This window comes from Theobroma cacao, chromosome 2 (assembly GCF_000208745.1).
Source record: "Theobroma cacao cultivar B97-61/B2 chromosome 2, Criollo_cocoa_genome_V2, whole genome shotgun sequence".
Classification (NCBI taxonomy): Eukaryota; Viridiplantae; Streptophyta; class Magnoliopsida; order Malvales; family Malvaceae; genus Theobroma; species Theobroma cacao.
In genome coordinates this window covers 1,643,987-1,661,527 of record NC_030851.1, presented here as the reverse complement: position 1 = coordinate 1,661,527, position 17,541 = coordinate 1,643,987, and the positions used below count along the sequence as shown (strand labels likewise).

The window sequence follows — 17,541 nt, the reverse complement described above, 5'->3', positions numbered from 1 at the left end:
TTTTATTCTTGTATTCCTGCTTGAATTAATGGTGGTGAGATGGCAGAAAGAAAATGAAGTGTACATACAGTTCAAACCGCATGCAAACCAATGCACTATTCCTATATATACACTAGTCATCACCTCATTGTTTCTTGTCCCTTCTGGTCCTTTTTGAATGCCCTGAGTTTAACTTTTTGAGCATTCGTCCTCAATCAAAAGCCACAAAGGCACAACAAAAACTGATTTACTCCTTTTAATGCAATGCAAAAAAAAAAAAGAGCCCACCATTCCAAAAAGCTAGCTTCAAAGGTGGTATAGCTTTCTAAGACAACGGACTAGTCAAAGAAATGGACACCCTTTTAGGCATTGTATACAGCTCATATGTAGCTCTTCCACCTATGCACGTTTAACCTAGCACTGTTCTTGATTAGTAGTAGTTTTTCGTATGTTAAGAGAACAATTATTCTTTGATATACCTTCTCTGGTTAATTTGAATTATTAGCTAGAATCAATTTGGACCTTGAGTTTCAAGTTTAATCTGTTTCAGCTTTTCAAAAAACTTTCTGTGTGAGTAGTCTCATTCTATCAGAGTGTTTTCTTGTGTACCTTGTGTAAGCAGATTTTTATAGTATATTCTGTTGCAATTAATGCGGGCTTTGGATGTTTCCTTCTGGATATTTTTTTTATTGGGTTAAGACTTTGTCAATACCTGATGTGCATTTAATGCTGTTTCAGTGAATTTTCTGCCTAGGCGAAAGCCACTTGAGGGGTACCCAATAAACCATACCATGCCTAAAGTAAGTTGGCGGGGTTCCTATCTGAAGCCTTTTGAATTCTTGGAGGCTAGACACAAGCGTTCCAACAGGTAGCTTTGATGTTTTCTTCTTCTACTTAGTCTGGTTTTGTTCCATTTTCCCTTCTTTGTAGTTCGAGTGAAGTCTTGCTTGAACTGGGAAAACATATCGCATGCTTTGTGCCGGCAAATCCCCCTTAACCATATCCGCACGCAACACTCTAAACTGGGTTTGGTTGGGAATGAGAATCTGAGCTCTGTCTAACATCTGAAAAGCTCGAAAGTAGGTTCTGCTTGCACAGAAAATAGGAGAGTTCTTGAAAGGCTTTCTTATTGAGATGAAAAAGGTGCAAAGATCAGCTGATTACATTGTTTTTTGTGTTGACAGTGATCCACTTCAGAAAAAAGTCAAGAAGAACAAGCTAAACACAATCTTAGAAGCTTGCAATCACCCTGTAAGAATCCCATATCGTTTCTTTTCTCTTTGGTGTTCTTGTTTCTTGTATGTCCTAGTTGTTTGATTGTTTGGTTTTGTTCTACAGAAGGAAATGGGACAGACAAAGGGCCATGCTGAAGCAAAGAAGAGCCAAACTTCAAACACCGAAGTTCAAAACTCGTTGAAGCAAGAGGTAACATTCCCAACTTTTTCCAACTATAGTCACCTTGGTGGGATATTCGCAAAGCTTATCCAGGTTTAGGATATGCATACAAAGATCAGATACAACAGAAACATATTCATTTTTCTGCAGATTCTACACCTTCAGGAACGATTGCTGGACCAGTTTGTGGTTCGGCGTGCATTGGAGAAGGCATTAAGTCATAGGCCTTTTACCCATGATGTAGCAGTTGAAAATTTAATCCCCAAGGTAATCTTTTTTATTTTTTCTGGGGTATGATTGAAGACAGCATATTCACTGATTTTCAAGCTCGCTACATTTCCCTTGAGTTGCTGTCCCATGTGTAATTCATTTCCATGTTTTTGCAGAGTAAGATTTTGTTAGCTGATTGATAATTTGGTGCTTTATCTATGTAATTCCAGGCTGCCATGGAAGTTATCAAGGAGATTGCAGTTTTAGAACTGGAAGTTGCCTACTTGGAAAAGTATCTTCTCTCATTGTACCGTAAAAACTTTGATAAAAGATTCTCGTCTTTAACGACCATAGGTGAAGTTTTGAGACGAACCTCAGTGGCACATAAAGAAATGTTTCCAGAAGTTCAGGCACATTACATCATGTCAGACAAAGAAAATCTAGCTACTCAATCTAGTGATCTGGAGACCTCTCGGAATTCAATTGGCAATCCTCCAAAGGAATGCAGTGATATTTGGGGTGCAGAGAAGCTGTTAGATTCTAGCATTCATCGGAGCCACTCCTCACTCTCTCAACGATCAGCGTTTTCAGTTACTTCTCCACAGAAAACTGTGGCTACAGCTGTAGACTTGTACCATTCTCTGCCTTTGTCCATGTTGGAGGTAAATTGAATCAATGTCAATTACTCATTTCCATTGTACATGCCATTAGACAGCTAAAATATATTGCAAATGAAAGTTAACAAGACCCTCTGATATATGATTTCTGATTCTTTGTTCCTTTCCATTTCCAGCAAGCGCAGATCGGTACTTCAGATGGATTCAGCTTGGCAGAGCATCTCGGGAGCAGTATTTCCCATCATGTTCCCGAAACACCAAACTGGCTTTCTGAGGAGATGATCAAGACCATTTCAGCCATATATTGTGAACTTGCAGACCCTCCTTTGATTAATCATGGTTACTTGTCTTCTCCTGTTTCAAATTCATCTTCACAAGGTCAGGGTGATATGTGGAGTCCACAGTGTGGAAAATTTTCATCTTTCAACTCACATTTTGACAGCCCTTTCGGCATTGGGGAATCCAAGGAATTCAGTGGACCTTACTGCTCTATGGTGAAGGTTCAATGGATTTGTAGGGATAGTAAGAAGTTACAGGATATTGAACATAAGCTGCAATATTATAGGTGAGCCTTCTATACCAATCCCATGTACATTTGATGTCTCTTTGACAATAAACTGAATCACAAAATCTACTGTCTTAAAAGGTCACTTGTTTGTCGGCTGGAAGAAGTTGATGTTAGAAGGATGAAACATGAAGAGAAGCTAGCTTTCTGGATTAATGTACACAATGCTCTGGTGATGCATGTAATGTTTCCACATATCAATCTTCATTATATTTAATCTTCGTTACGCCTTGTTCCAGTAAGACCCTTGAGCAAATGCAACCTGCTATGTTCTTACAGGCATTTTTGGTTTATGGCATTCCGAAAAACAATCTGAAGAGATTGTCCTTGTTACTCAAGGTGAGCAGAGTTTTTCTGGTTGATTTAACAAAAGATCATGGAATGGATGTTTTCATTGACAAGCCTATGGATGATCCAGGCTGCATATAACGTTGGGGGCCAGACCATAAGCATAGACACAATACAGAGTTCTATTCTAGGATGTCGGTTGCCTCGTCCAGGACAGGTACCACCCATTCCCAGAAATTCTTATCAACTATCCCAGCTTAATCGTTTTAGTTTATGATGCTAGGATAGTTCAGTTACTCATTTGTCTTGGCACTGATAAAACTAACATCTTACATCTGCTTGCAGTGGCTACGGTTTTTGTTTCCTTCAAAGACCAAATTTAAGGTTGTAGATGCTCGAAGAGCTTATGCAATTGAGTCCCCAGAACCTCTTCTACATTTTGCACTTTGTTCAGGAAGTTATTCTGATCCTGCGGTACACTCTTGCCCTTTAATAAACTCCTCCCTGAGATCATATGTCATGGCTGTAGGGTGTTACAGAAGTTAAATTTTCAATTTTTATCACCATAGTCACTGACTTTGATGACTCTCTAGGTCCGTATATACACGCCCAAGAAAGTGTTCCAGGAACTGGAAGTTGCAAAAGAAGAATACATCCAGTCAAATTTGAGTGTCAACAAAGAACAGAAAATTCTGTTGCCAAAGGTTATGGAGTATTTTGCAAGAGATTCTGATGTTTGCTCAGCTGGTCTGCTGCAGATGGTTGAGCAATTCATGCCTGATTCCCTGAGGAAGAACCTTCAGCAGTCCTGCAACAGGAAAAATGGGAAAAGCATTGAGTGGATCTCCCACAACTTTGCCTTCCGATATCTGTTTTCAAAAGAAATTAGCGTAGTCATATGATCTCTAGCCCCTTTTAAATGCCTGAGATACTGCTGCTTTGCAGGTTTCGAATGACAGATAAATCATAGCTGTCAACTTCAATAGAAAGCCTGTGGCTTCAGTCTTCGACTCTTGATCCTGTTTGATCACTAATATCTCCATTGACAAGGTTGTGATTTGGCTGTCATTCCTAATTGTCTTTGAGTTATTCATCATGTGCAAGCAACTAAATGACAGAATCAAGAGACGGGAGGGAATCCCTGTATGAATTTTGTGTATAATATTATATTATAACTGAAATTGTCTTGTTAATTTTTATCAGTACAATCTTTGATCTTAGTTCACATTCACACTAAGCTATTTCTTAATCACTATAACTAAAGCATAGTAATGTTTATTAAAATTTAACCTAAATATGCGATTGCTAGTAACTGAAATTTCTCTTAAAAAAAGAAAAAAAGAAACAGAAAATGACTACTTCCATTATTGCACATGCAACGCCACGTGAACCATAGGTACCCGGAGCCCACATAATCTTGTTTTGCCAAAAAAATGGGGGTTAGGGTTTGGTCTTTCCATTGCTATTGAGGCTTTGGGTTTGATCAGCTCATTTTTCTTGGCCTTATTAAACTCCAAAAGAAAAAACCCAAACTCCAACCCCATCCATTTGCTGGCCAAAAGGTCACCAGAATCGATTGTACTGTATGCATCAGAGCCCAAAGGCCTTTTTGGCACTTCTTGCTGTGTCTCTCTCTCTCTGTCCCCCTTTCCCAACCCCCCTTTTGGTCATAACGAACAAATCCCACGTCCATCCCCCTTTTTCTTTTTCATTTAAGATATTGAAATAGTTTGTAATTTTGACTTGTGGACAATAAAATAAACAAATAAATAGGAAAAAAGAAAAAGGGGGGAGAGAGAGAGAGGGAGGGAAAGAAATGGAAGAAGAGGGAGTAGGGTTAGTATTAGCAAGAGCTACGGAGCTGAGATTGAAAATCAGCAGTTGCATCCAAAAGGCCACCGCCAGCAAGCCTGTTTCTCCAAAACAACAAAGCCCACAAAAAGAAGAAGAGGAACAAACGGATAAAAAAGGTAACTTTAATGGAGACGAAATCCCTAATTCTCATCAAAGACTCAATGAAGCAGTGGAAGAAGAAGGAGAAGAAGAGGAGGAAAAAGAAGAAGAAGAAGAAGATGGAGAAACTGAGAGGCTCTTGAACATTCGAGATGCCCTTGAATCCCTTGAAGCCCAGCTCGTTGCTCTACAGGTTTCTTTCCTCAAAAATCTGAACTTTTCCCCTCCCCATTTTGTTAAATATTAGTAGTAGTTTTGTTTTTGTTATAAACCTTGAAAGACCCTGAATTTGTTTCATTGTTTTAATATTGTTATTGACATTTATGCCTGAAAGTATGTGAAAGTAAAAGGAAATTACTCATGGAATCCCAATTTTAAGTTCTAATATAAATAACAAATTTTTGGGGTAAAGCTGGGCCTTTTTGTTTTTTCTCAATACATTAGCTATAATGAGAAATGGTTAATGGTGATCGTTTGAGATGCGTTTCTTTTTTCTGACTGAATTAAGTGCATTTTGGAGTATGGTTTGGATTGCATTTTGTTGGGATCAGAGATTAATCTTTGTTTCTTTTGCATTTTTGTTTCTACCTATTCATAGATTTAGTACCAATGGTCCAGTTTTTTGTTTAAGTGTACTTTTTAGATTCTCATTAGAAGTAATTTGAAAAGGAAGGAAGGTGTTTGTCTTTTTTCTTTGTGGCTTTAGATTGCCTAGATATAGTAAAACTAAACAAATAGGTTCAGAGTTCATCAAATTTTTTGTTTTTGAATAACAGTTCGTCAATATGAGTTTCTATATCTGAATGAATTGAATCATTTCCAGCTTATACAACTTTCCCCAATTGTATTCTTTTGATAGTGGTGGCTTGCTTGTTCTGTGACTAATTTCACAGACTAGTACTTACCATTTGAACAACACCATCAGCATTGCTATAGACATCGCTTTTTTGGTAACTTTAAGAAAAGCTCTGGAGACTAGGTTAGGAAAATTGGAGGTAGTTTATGAGTACTCAGCATTGCAAAAAGCTGTTATAGTTATATGATTATACTGCATTTACTACCTGCCTTTGCTTTTGGCATTTTTTTATGAGACTGCATTTATGTAAAAAAAATGGTTTTATGGACATTATTTCGGTGCTTGAAATTTAGAAATTAGAAAGAATTTGTAAAGCAATTCTCCTATTAATTAGTTTACATAGGGTTAGGTGTGAAGAGAAGTATGGAAACTCTCATTTAAGATTAAGGTCATTCTGTTTTAGTGTGGCTACATGACCATCTGGTCATTTTCAAGAATCAGGACGTTTAGGCTTTAACCATATAGACATTTTCTTTTGCTTGTTTTTCTGAAACGGGGGCAGAGTAACTCATTTTCTATACGATGTTACTTGAGGAAGAGTTTAACTTCCAAGAATTTGAAGCATTGGTAAGTCTTTTCCTTTTCCCACTAGACTCAGTGGATGCTATGCGAACTAATTGAACTGTATTCATTATGTCTTTGCATGCATGAAAATGGTATACCAACAAAATAGATGTTTTTGTTGATAAGATATTTCTTCAAAATTAACAAAAGTCGGGATCCTTATAATTTGAATGGTTCAACTTATCAGAATCTGCAACATCAGCAACGGTATGAAAAGGAAGTTGCCCTTGCTGAGATTGATTGTAGCCGGACAATGCTCTTGGAGAAGCTCAAAGAATATCAAGGGAAGGACTTGGAAGTGATTCTCGAGGCTTCTGCTTTTGTTAGTGAAACAGTGGAGAACAACAATGATCTCCTCCTTCCTCCATATCCAAGTCGCCCCCCACAATCATTGGTTTTGGATAATGGTTATTTGTCACACTTACAGTCAACATACAAGTCTTTGACAAATGGGGTTTCCATTGGTGACCCAACAAATGAAGCAAAGAAGAACCTTAACAGAAATGAGGAGAACAGAAAGCAAGACGATTCTAAAAACTCAAGGAAAGGGTTGGGCTGCTTCATAAGTTCAGCAGTGAAGACAGTGCTTCCCCTGGTTGGTGTAATATACATATTAAGCTTGTCCAATTTTGTGCCAAACCTTGGGAAAGGTACTCCTCTCAAGTTCTTGGGCATGCTTCAGCAACGTGCAACTGAAGAGAAGAATTCCACTGTTCAATGTCCACCTGGGAAAGTCCTGGTGATGGAGGATGGGGAAGCTAGATGCATGGTGAAAGAGAGGATTGAAGTACCATTTGAATCAATTGTTGCAAAGCCAGATGTAAACTATGGGTGCGGTTAATTTGATATTACTCCCCGTTGTGTGTATAACTGTACTTTTATTGCTATCAGGTGTAATGAAGCTTACTTCAGCGGCTGTTGGTTTTTGTGATTTTTCCTAGTTCTAAATGAGGTTGGTTTATGCTCTTGTGAAATGGGATAAAGATGGGATGTAAAAATGCGAGAAATCTTCAATCGAGAATTACAATGTATATATGCTTTTATGATCAAGGCTCGATATTGCTAAATGGCATGACATCTTTCATCTTGTGACGTTCTATTTCAATTATTAAAATGCGTATGGCGTCTCTTTGAAGAATCGATCAATGTCATTCATTTCATCATTCTATTTATTTTATTTATCAAAGCATTTGATGTGATATTGAAGTCGATTTCATTTATTAAATTGTTTAACATGATATCGCATTTAGAAGCAAAAAACATTTTGCAGGATGAGACCTCCCCTGAATGTAGCCGCTACAGTCGGATTGTCAATTTGTCTTGGTATTTAACCACTCCGCCTTAAGACGTCCACGACGTGAAAAAGTTCACTGTTTCAGGACCTGCATGATGCAACGAATAAAAATACTACCACTATAATAAAACGAAGTAAACAATGTTGTCGGCTCTTCCTGGCAATGAAAGGTTAGTCTTTTTGTCCAATTGTAAGCCAAAGTTTGTGTTCCCCTCTTACGAGAGAGCAAAGAAGGGAAACCACCGGGTAATAGCTACATGCCTATACTGTCTTAACTCTTACTGCTCCATACTGTCCAAACTCCAAGCATCTTCTTCAATTCCTAGAGATGAATCCCATGACAATCACCACTTCAGCTTCGAAAGCTACTACCATTCGTTTCTCTGATGGTTAGTATCCTTCCTCTCCTATCGTTCGCTACATTCAGTTTGTTTACTGTTTCTCTAATTATCACTATTTACCCCTGCAGCTGGCATCAGCATGCGCGATGGAAGGTGTATTCCCAACATCTGTTTGACTGCAAACTATGGGTCAAAACTCATGCATCATCACTACCTGGAGTTGTCATGGGTCAAGAGAAATGGATCATGGCCGGATCTTGTTTGTAAAACTCCAAAATCAATCAGAAGTAATTTTCTCTCTCTTACTTTTTTTTTTCATTCCACTTGTTTGGCAAAGGATATAATTTGGTCTTCACATGTTAATTTTTGTATATGATAAGGTGTGAAAAGAGATGGAGGATTCAAAGTGAGGGCATTTACTGAAGAACAAGAAGCTTTGGTTGTCAAATCATGGAATTCGATGAAGAAAAATGCTGGTGAACTTGGTCTTAAATTCTTCTTGAGGTTAATTATCTACATGGTTCACTTTCCCTTCATTAGAATATACTGTATTTAGTATGTGTGATGTAACAGACTAATTTCAAGTGATTATTGAATGAAAATATTTTCAGGATTTTTGAGATTGCCCCTTCTGCTAAGAAGCTGTTCAAATTTTTGAGGGATTCAGATATCCCTCTGGAGCAAAACCCAAAACTAAAACCCCATGCCATGACTGTCTTTGTTATGGTCAGTTGATTCTTTTTTTCTTATCTTTTACTGTCTCCTTTTCCTCATCTGTTATGTTTGTAGCTGCCCAAGTTGTATAGTGAACGGAACTATTCTCTAGAAGATTTATCTGTACTGCTTTGCAGACCTGTGAATCAGCTGTCCAACTTCGAAAGGCAGGCAAAGTTACAGTGAGAGAATCCAATCTGAAAGATTTAGGTGCCACCCATTTCAAGTATGGTGTTGTTGATGAACATTTTGAGGTAAGACTAGTGCAGTTAGGCTGCAAAATGCATTGATCCTGCTCAGCATATACCGCGAAAAAGTTTTAGAAGTGAATTTGCTCATTTAGCAGGGACAATGTATTCTCTCTGTATTATGTAGGTCACAAAATTTGCATTGTTGGAGACAATTAAGGAAGCAGTACCAGAAATGTGGTCAACAGAAATGAAGAATGCTTGGGGAGAAGCCTATGATCAGCTGGCTGCTGCTATTAAAAATGAAATGAATCCTCCTCCTTAAGTTCCTTGTATAGAAGAGATTCCTTGAGAGATGTTTAGTTTGGAAATGTCTTGTACTCTGGTCCTTTGAATTCAAATAAAATTTTGTATGTTATTGTTCTAATTCCCATCTTTCTCCAAATAGAGTACCTTGATTAACTGTAGGTCCTGTAACTTCTTATGTTGCAGACAAATCTGCAATATTGCCAACTACCTCAAAATTTACACATCGCAGTTTTCAGGCTGATTTGTAGCTAGCCCAACTTTTCTGACTTGATTTCTGGTTTGCTCTTCTAGGAAAGAAGACAAATTGTTTAGAAACATTAACTTCCAAGTCATTAGTCCTTTTGTACTTGATGCTCTTTATGTCTGAACATTGTTTAGAAACTGTTCTTTATGTCTCAAATAAAGCGGCTGCATTGCGTTTGAACATTTACCTCAATGATTGGTGCATGTTCAAACGGTAGGGTAAATCCTTGTCCCCAAATAAAGAACAGAGCGGCTGCATTCTGTTCCAAGGACTGATCTGACCGAACCATATATGGTCACTGGAACACTAAAGCTCAAAGAGAACAATTTCAAAACCCCTGCCAGTTTCTGTTTCTTCAAACTGTCAGAAGACCATTACATATTCTTGCTGTCCATTCTAGTAATCACGCAGTTTCCTTTGTCTCTCTGCTGTAAGATGACCTATGTTGTTCTATTGGGAAATGATGCTTTGCATTGGCAGGTCCAAATTTGCAATTTTCAAGCCGCCTACACAACTATTTTAAGATTTGCAGTCAAAAGAAGAATTTGATTCATGCCACTAATTAAAAAAAAGGGTCATGGCCTCATGGGATTCTTACATATGGTCAACCAAATCTCGAATAAATTTTCTGTAATAAAGAAAGATAATGATCCTGTTGAAACCATTATCTTTTTCACGAGAGGTCGACCCCATTACAAACAAAGACTGCACATTTGTCAAATTTTTTATATATTTGTATAGAAGAGAGATTCAAGTTTAAGACTCTGATCACACCAGTCAAGCCCATCATTTGCGTCACTCAAGCTCGAAATTCAAATAACCAAAACAATGTTCTCTAAGCCATGGCAAGCCCCTGGTTTTGAGACATGTCGTAGCTGGTGATATCTTATGGTGACCTGCAAAAATGGCTCTCCAATGCCTCGAAGAGTTAATCTTATCCCCGGGTGCATTTGGTATATAAACATTGTGCAAGATTGCCATTAGCACCATAGTACAATTCAAATTCGAGAATCGAAGAGCAATGACTACATATGAAGGTAAAGTTTTCACTGAAGAGCAAGAAGCTCTGGTGGTCAAGTCATGGAGTGTAATGAAGAAGAATGCAGCAGAATTGGGTCTTAAATTCTTCTTGAAGTACGCTGTTCTTGATATTCTCTGTGTTTTCCTCCTTTTTTTTTTTTGCCCTTGTTTTGGATTAAAGTAAAATTGATTTGTCTTGAATGGGCAGGATCTTCGAGATTGCACCCTCAGCCCAGAAGTTGTTCTCATTCTTGAGAGACTCAAATGTCCCTCTGGACCAAAACCCAAAACTCAAGCCCCATGCCATGTCTGTCTTTGTTATGGTAAGACATTTGCATTGGATCCCGAGGCCTATGTCTAGAAGTCTAAACTCTGGATATAACTAGAAACTTGAAAATCCATCAACCTATCTAAAGATTGTAGGAGCAGTTCCATTCAATACTTTCTTTTTTGAAAGTTAAAGAGGAATTTCATTAAATGAGGAGGGAAGAAGATATTTTCCCTCTTCCCAAAAACCAGTTCCATTCAATACTCAATTTCCACTGATGGGTTCTTCACAAATTGGTCTTGCAGACATGTGAATCTGCAGTTCAACTCCGCAAAGCAGGCAAAGTCACGGTGAGAGAGTCAAGTTTGAAGAAACTAGGGGCTGTCCACTTCAAATATGGAGTAGTTGATGAACATTTTGAGGTATGCTTTTCATGTGATCAAAGACTATATATTCAAATTATTAGAATTTGTTGCAGAAATTTTTTCTCTGACATCTTAGCAAATGTCTTGCAGGTCACAAAATTTGCTCTTTTGGAAACCATAAAGGAAGCAGTCCCGGAAATGTATACAGCAGAAATGAAAAATGCATGGGGTGAAGCTTATGATCGTTTGGTTGCTGCTATCAAGATGGAAATGAAGGCCTGCTCTCAAGCTTCTTGATTTGGAAAATTCCTACTTTGGCTAAGACTGAAGTATTAATAATGTAAAATAGCATACCATTTGTAGCTATTGCTCACTTCTGTCATTTCATATGTGTTTGCCTCTGTAGTTTTTTTTGCCATATGTATCTTGATAAATGAATGCTAGTACTGTGATTGATTTTCATTTTGATATAAATTACAGTGGATATTTTCAATCTGTCCTATTGTTTCCCTCCCTGTTCATTCATGACAGCAATACTTTAACCTGCAAAAAGATTGATTAAATAAATTGCAGAGAAATATTCAGTTAATCATTAAGAGTTCTGACAAAAGGACCCAGACTTGTTTTGAGCCAAAATATTGAAAAAGGACTCACAAGATAGTTCCTTCTTGGCTCCTGCTTGAAGACACACATCAAATTTTGTGAGCCCTGGCCAAGAATGGAGTGGTTCTTCCATTGTACTGTCTGCCACTCCTGGCTTCTTTTCCAGATGCTTGTCTTCCTATTGATCTTATCCCTTCTGAATTATCCTTCTCACTTTCAATTGATCCATATGACATAAAATGTCACATGCAACACATTGCAATTAAGTTGAGTCCAAATATAATATATATGATGCAGCTGTTACTGAATCTAAAGAAGATTTGTATCAGATATTTTTCTGCATATAATATTCATGTAAAGTGGTGTTCATCAAAAGCAACTATCAGTTCAAAAATAACATATTAGTATTTATAATAATTGAATAAAAGCATTGGGTGGAATTTGCCCTTGATTAGATCACATGCACTGCACTAGATATCCTTTGCCTTTTAAAAAACAGAAAAGAATGATCAGAAATAAAAATACAAGAGCATGCAAAGGATATGCAGCACATTTGCTTCTGCAAGATAAGGCTAGCTATATATATATATATATTTAATGTAATCTTCCCTCTCAATTCCAAAGATTTAATAACCCTTTTTGAGTGTTGTCATGAATTTGGCTACTATTCCAGGAATGAATACAATTATTTCTAAATCTGGAATTGAGCAACCTTAAAATGTTGCCTGCTTACAGACTTGTGAGCAAAGTTTTAGGATTTAGAAGACAACTTTTGGGTTGCCAGACGATCTCCCAGGGGAAGTGATTCCGATGATGTTGAATCCAATGGGAGCTTTACAACATCCTTGAGTTCCAGCAATAAATCTTGCACCATTTTTATCCGAGAAATGCAAAATTTTCTGTGAAGAGTAAACCTTGTCCAAATGAGCTAGAGCTGTACTGGCCTTAATGGCAAGTGAGCCTAGCTCTTGAAGAGAAAGTGGTGCTTGAGATTTAGACCGTGGCATGAGAAAATAAATTTGATCCAGTTGGAGTTCTTCATTGTCAGGAACGTGTGGCAGGCGTGAGTTTACATACATCAGCTCCGAGTTGCAAAGGAAACAGTTTGGATTCTGGGAGAGAACAAGGCTGGCCTTGATGGGTTGCCTGAATTCTTGAATCCTTCCATCCGGGTAAATGATTTTGGTTGTGGGTGGCGGCCAGCTGAGGTTGCCACCCATTTTCACGTACTGAGAAGATGCACAAATACCCATATTCCCCCGTCTAGAAAGAAAGACAGATAGCCTGGAAGATAGAGATATGAAAAGAGAGTTGAAGCAGGCTGGGTGGAGGAGGAAGGATTATGGCATTGAGCTTTATATAGACAGAGAAAAGCAAAAAGCAAAGGATGCTAACAAGACCAAGATTGACTAGCCAGCAGTCTCTTACATCTCTTTTTACAATTAAAAGTGTATTTATTTTAAATATAAACTTTCTAAACATGAAATAATTATGGGATTTGTGGCTGCTAAGCAAAGCTAGAATCACTAGAGAGCAAAGATCTTAAATGCTTTGATTATTTGTAATTATACCATTGCTTTTCTAACTAGTTAACTGTCAAATCCCAATGACTTTCTCTTTCTAGGGGGGGTGTCTTGCATATTTGCCGAGAGGATCAGCCAGAAACACATAGATTTGAAGGACTGAAACCTAAACCATTTCAACTCTGTCAAATTTTCTGGCGCCAAATGCTTTAAATTCTTCTTAACATGTGATAGTCCTTTTCAATCCAATGAGTTTAAGGTAAAGCTTTTTCCACTATGTCATGGAAATTTCGATCCAATTTCAAATATGAAATGGTGAGATGAGTACAATATCTCCGAACGCGTTGCTCATTCCTTTACTATAGGAATGACTGATGAAAATGGTTTCCCACAAGGAAGCTTCGAGGTCACTACAGGGAAAAAGATAAAAAGACATATATATCAGATAGATTGAGAGCATATGCAAATTTTGATTTTTTCCCTGCCTTTTTCCTTCTTTCTGTGGTGCTTGGATTGCAGCAGTTTCATCTTTCACATTTCCTTTTGGGACCCATTATTGATCGATCTGTCTCAATTATTTCACTCTTTCTCTTTCTCTTTCGCCTCTATGTCATCTTAAAGCCAATTTCCTATCCTATGTTTGTTAAATTGCTTTCTCTCCTTTTCCTTTTTGGCATGTTATATGACTTGTTTGCCCTCAAACAAAACTCGAGGCACGTTTTCTGCCTAAATCAACAACAAAAATGGTTAAAGACGATTACAATCAATTTAACTTTTACAAAAGCACTGGCCCTTTGAACGAATATAACTAGAAAGAGCATCCTTGTAATTATAATTATTCAAGAAGTAGTATCGACCTTGGATTCAAGTCAAAGATTGCATGAAGGTCATAGCGACCTGGTGGAAATGTAATCTAGTCAGGCCAATGTTTTGTATAAAAATGGGTTCTCCTCCATGCATGTCGACTGCTTTTTCATTGATTGGGTCGCAAAGATTGTCTCCCCCTTTTCTTTTTGGACTAATCTCAATCAGTTAATCAGGGAATTTAGAGTTATAAAGCAATTTTCCACTTTAAATTCAATTTCTTCTTATTGCTTGTAATACCCTTTAACTCTCTCTTATTCGAATTAATTAATTAAACATGTAAGAATTCTATTTTGAAGTATTAAAGCAGGGAAAGCCGGCCGTGGGTTAATCGGAAAAGAATACTGACAAGAGAATGAGCATAGAAGTAAAAGCCATTGGTGACGAAAGTCTAAGATAGTGGCCATGTCTTTGTGTTTAGAGATATATACAATCATGACAATATTGATTTATCACTCAAAACAAATTCCTGACTAGGATCTTGACGGTGGGCAATTTCCTGCGAAGGCACAGGCTGGCTTGGACAGTATTATGGTACTACTTGTTACTAGTAAACATCACATACCCAATAAATTCATGTACCTAACCAATAGTCATGCTTATAGAACTACCAATGAAAAGTACCCAAAAAATTTTCCGAATGTAATTTGTTCATATTTAATCCACCCGCATCTGCTCGATCAGAACCTGTATTGGGCAGTTAAAAACGCATATATACAGTAAACATGTCATTACTCTTTTGCCCGAGACCGAAAGCAATGAATTCGGATGATCTCCACTTCCTCCTTGCAACCTTGCCTCACCAAAGCTACATAAACCCCACGCTCCAACTAGCCAAGCTCCTGATACAGGCCGGTGCACGCGTGACTTTTGCCACCACCATCCATGGCCAACGGAAAATCAAGAGTTTTCCTTCTCTCGAGGGATTAGCCTATGCCTCTTTTTCTGACGGATTCGACGATGGAACTTCTCCGTCTGACAGACATGAGGATGTTATGTCCAGACGCGAGCATGTCGGGTCCCAAACTCTAACCGACTTACTACTGTGCTTTTCTAGTGAAGGGCATCCGGTGAGTTTCTTGATATACTGTCCCATGCTGTCTCTTGGGTTGCTGATGTGGCTGGTGCCATGTCCATTCCTTCTGCTTTCCTCTGCATCCAAGCTGCTGCTTTGCTCGCTATCTACCACCATTATCTCAATAGCCAAACTGGTGCTTATGATTCTAAAATCAAGTGCCCTCCAAGCGTCATAAAATTTGACGGGTTGCCTCCATTTGAATGGAAAGACCTTCCTTGTTTTCTCTTACCTAACAGTCCACTCTCTTTTATCACGACAGGCTTTCAAAAACACATTCAAGTTCTGGAAAAAGATCCTAATCCTTGTGTTCTTATAAACACCTTTGATGCGCTAGAAGAATACGCAATCAAAGCCCTTGCTCATGATTCCAACATAAACTTGATCACCATTGGACCCTTGGTTCCATCAGACAATTTCGTTGGGTGTGATTTGTTTGAGAACTCTTGTCATGACTATTATACCCATTGGTTGGATTCCAAGCCAGATGGTTCTGTTGTCTACATTTCCTTCGGTAGCCTGGTAGTATTGCCGAGGAATCAGATGGAAGAAATTTTTGATGGAATAGTCGACAGTGGCTACACATTCTTATGGGTAATCCGACCATCAAAAGATGCAGTAGAAGAAGAAGGATTCGAGAATGTGATAAAGAATAAGATGAAGGAAGAACAAGGGCTGATTGTTCCATGGTGTTCACAAGTTGAAGTGTTGAATCACCGGGCGGTAGGTTGTTTTCTGACGCATTGCGGGTGGAACTCCACTACGGAGTGCTTGGTTGCAGGCGTGCCAATGGTAGCATTGCCTCGGTTTTCAGATCAGACCACGAACGCAAAGCTAATAGAAGAGGTATGGGAAACTGGTGTTAGAGTGAAAGTAAATGAAGGTACTGCAGTTGCAGAGAAGGAAGAGATCAGAAGGTGCTTGGAGATGTAATGGAAAAAGGACAGAAAGGGGAAGAACTGAGAAGGAATGCTAAGAAGTGGAAAGGGTTGGCTCTTGAGGCCACCGGTCAAGGCGGTTCCTCAGCCAAAAATTACAAGGTTTTCATGAAAAGCTTTGTAAAATGAAAAATTAATGAATAATCATGTTAATTAAATAAGTCATCATGCTCTGCCTTCGCACCCTTATTGCTCGTGGGGATCAAGTCAACCAGCCACTTTATTCATAGATTAAAGCTTGGTCGAATTATTGTACACTTTGTCCTATTTTTTAAAAAGATGTAATTATTTTTTAAAAAAAGAATAAATTAATAGAGAATTTATTAGAAGATTAAAACATTAAGAGATTTTTTGAACATAAACATCTTGATGTTCGTTAATATATCAATCGTTAAACTTGACTCTATTAAAATCCCTTATATTTCAAAGTGAATCTTCCAAATAGTTTCACTTGTAACATGTTATATTGAGATTTCTCATTTGTAATTCCGACTAAATTTATACATCTTTTCTTTTTAGAGAAATCATACTTTAGATTTCTAATTCTCCTTTTGTTATAAATAAATCAAGTTCTTACCAAATAATAATAAAGAAACAAAACACAAATTTTAAAACAATTATTCAAGATGTAGAGACCCCCTCAATACACCTCAGAAGTATACTTTGACTTCTTTTGTTTCAAAATGTATTGTTAGGACCTGGACATTTTTTTACCATTAGTCAGCAGTATTTTATAAATATAAAAGGTTATAATTATTCTAAAATAATTGAAAAAAAAATCATAATTTAATTTACTTAAATAATAATAATAATTTTATTAAACATTTATCAACTTTAAAAAATAAAAAAGAGAAATATAATGATAAAAAAGTAAAAAAAAACTTAAAAAATTAAGTAATGATTATTTCTGTTTCTTCCTCTTATTTTTCTATCTTTCCTTCTTTTGATTTCTATGAACCACCATGACTATAATCCAAAATCATTATCACCAAGACACCGACACCATATAGTCAATTTTTCAACAACTATAAAAATTTAACAAAATTACAATATTTTAATAAACTCATAAGAGCTTAGTGGGTTAAATTTAAAATTGAGCTCGCAAGAGCTTGGTTAAAAAAATTTACAAAAACCTCCCTAAATACAAAAAATTTATACATAATTTAATTATAATATGATTACTTAAATTTTTAAAATTTTTTTACCTCAAAATTATGAGTTTTATTGAATTTATAATAAAAATTAATCCTAAATAATTATTGTTTTCTTTTTTCCATCATTATGTGTTTTTTTTATCTTTAAAATAGACAAAATTTGAATAAAATATATTTACATTATTATTTCTTTAAATTAGATTATGATATTCAT

At 37.1% G+C, this 17,541-nt stretch overlaps 3 protein-coding genes and 1 pseudogene across 4 annotated transcripts; all 4 read left to right on the top strand.

The window, feature by feature from the left end:
- Positions 520-4,235, top strand: LOC18607270. Of its 2 annotated transcripts, XM_007041336.2 has the most exons (12): positions 520-549; positions 718-847; positions 1,164-1,230; positions 1,318-1,404; positions 1,525-1,641; positions 1,815-2,246; positions 2,378-2,766; positions 2,848-2,947; positions 3,046-3,105; positions 3,185-3,271; positions 3,400-3,528; positions 3,648-4,235. In XM_007041336.2, the coding sequence occupies exons 2-12, from the start codon at positions 771-773 to the stop codon at positions 3,954-3,956; spliced, it is 1,854 nt and encodes a 617-aa protein (XP_007041398.2). In that variant the 5' UTR covers positions 520-549; positions 718-770; the 3' UTR covers positions 3,957-4,235. The 2 variants fall into 2 exon arrangements, with proteins under 2 accessions (XP_007041398.2, XP_007041397.2); XM_007041335.2 differs by lacking the exon at positions 520-549 and having other exon boundaries at positions 772-1,058.
- On the top strand, positions 4,783-9,387 carry LOC18607268 (plastid division protein PDV2). The gene is made up of 8 exons (XM_007041332.2): positions 4,783-5,200; positions 6,615-7,265; positions 7,975-8,110; positions 8,191-8,349; positions 8,443-8,566; positions 8,674-8,788; positions 8,914-9,030; positions 9,152-9,387. Exons 1-8 carry the CDS (start codon positions 4,871-4,873, stop codon positions 9,287-9,289), a joined length of 1,770 nt encoding a protein of 589 aa, XP_007041394.2. The 5' UTR covers positions 4,783-4,870; the 3' UTR covers positions 9,290-9,387.
- Positions 10,322-11,665, top strand: LOC18607267 (non-symbiotic hemoglobin 1). The gene is made up of 4 exons (XM_007041331.2): positions 10,322-10,651; positions 10,746-10,860; positions 11,111-11,227; positions 11,321-11,665. The coding sequence occupies exons 1-4, from the start codon at positions 10,539-10,541 to the stop codon at positions 11,465-11,467; spliced, it is 492 nt and encodes a 163-aa protein (XP_007041393.1). The 5' UTR covers positions 10,322-10,538; the 3' UTR covers positions 11,468-11,665.
- On the top strand, positions 14,569-16,310 carry LOC18607265 (annotated as a pseudogene).

What these genes read in the sequence shown, in the direction of transcription:
- LOC18607270 (XM_007041336.2), top strand. Translation starts at nt 771, where the DNA reads ATGCCTAAAGTAAGTTGGCGGGGTTCCTATCTGAAGCCTTTTGAATTC. An exon ending in CATAAGCTGCAATATTATAG is followed by an intron (nt 2,767 to 2,847) that starts GTGAGCCTTCTA and finishes CTGTCTTAAAAG; the next exon opens with GTCACTTGTTTGTCGGCTGG. An exon ending in GAAGTTATTCTGATCCTGCG is followed by an intron (nt 3,529 to 3,647) that starts GTACACTCTTGC and finishes ATGACTCTCTAG; the next exon opens with GTCCGTATATACACGCCCAA.
- LOC18607268 (XM_007041332.2), top strand. Translation starts at nt 4,871, where the DNA reads ATGGAAGAAGAGGGAGTAGGGTTAGTATTAGCAAGAGCTACGGAGCTG. An exon ending in AACTCCAAAATCAATCAGAA is followed by an intron (nt 8,350 to 8,442) that starts GTAATTTTCTCT and finishes GTATATGATAAG; the next exon opens with GTGTGAAAAGAGATGGAGGA. An exon ending in GGTCTTAAATTCTTCTTGAG is followed by an intron (nt 8,567 to 8,673) that starts GTTAATTATCTA and finishes AAATATTTTCAG; the next exon opens with GATTTTTGAGATTGCCCCTT.
- LOC18607267 (XM_007041331.2), top strand. Translation starts at nt 10,539, where the DNA reads ATGACTACATATGAAGGTAAAGTTTTCACTGAAGAGCAAGAAGCTCTG. An exon ending in GGTCTTAAATTCTTCTTGAA is followed by an intron (nt 10,652 to 10,745) that starts GTACGCTGTTCT and finishes TTGAATGGGCAG; the next exon opens with GATCTTCGAGATTGCACCCT. An exon ending in CCATGTCTGTCTTTGTTATG is followed by an intron (nt 10,861 to 11,110) that starts GTAAGACATTTG and finishes TTGGTCTTGCAG; the next exon opens with ACATGTGAATCTGCAGTTCA.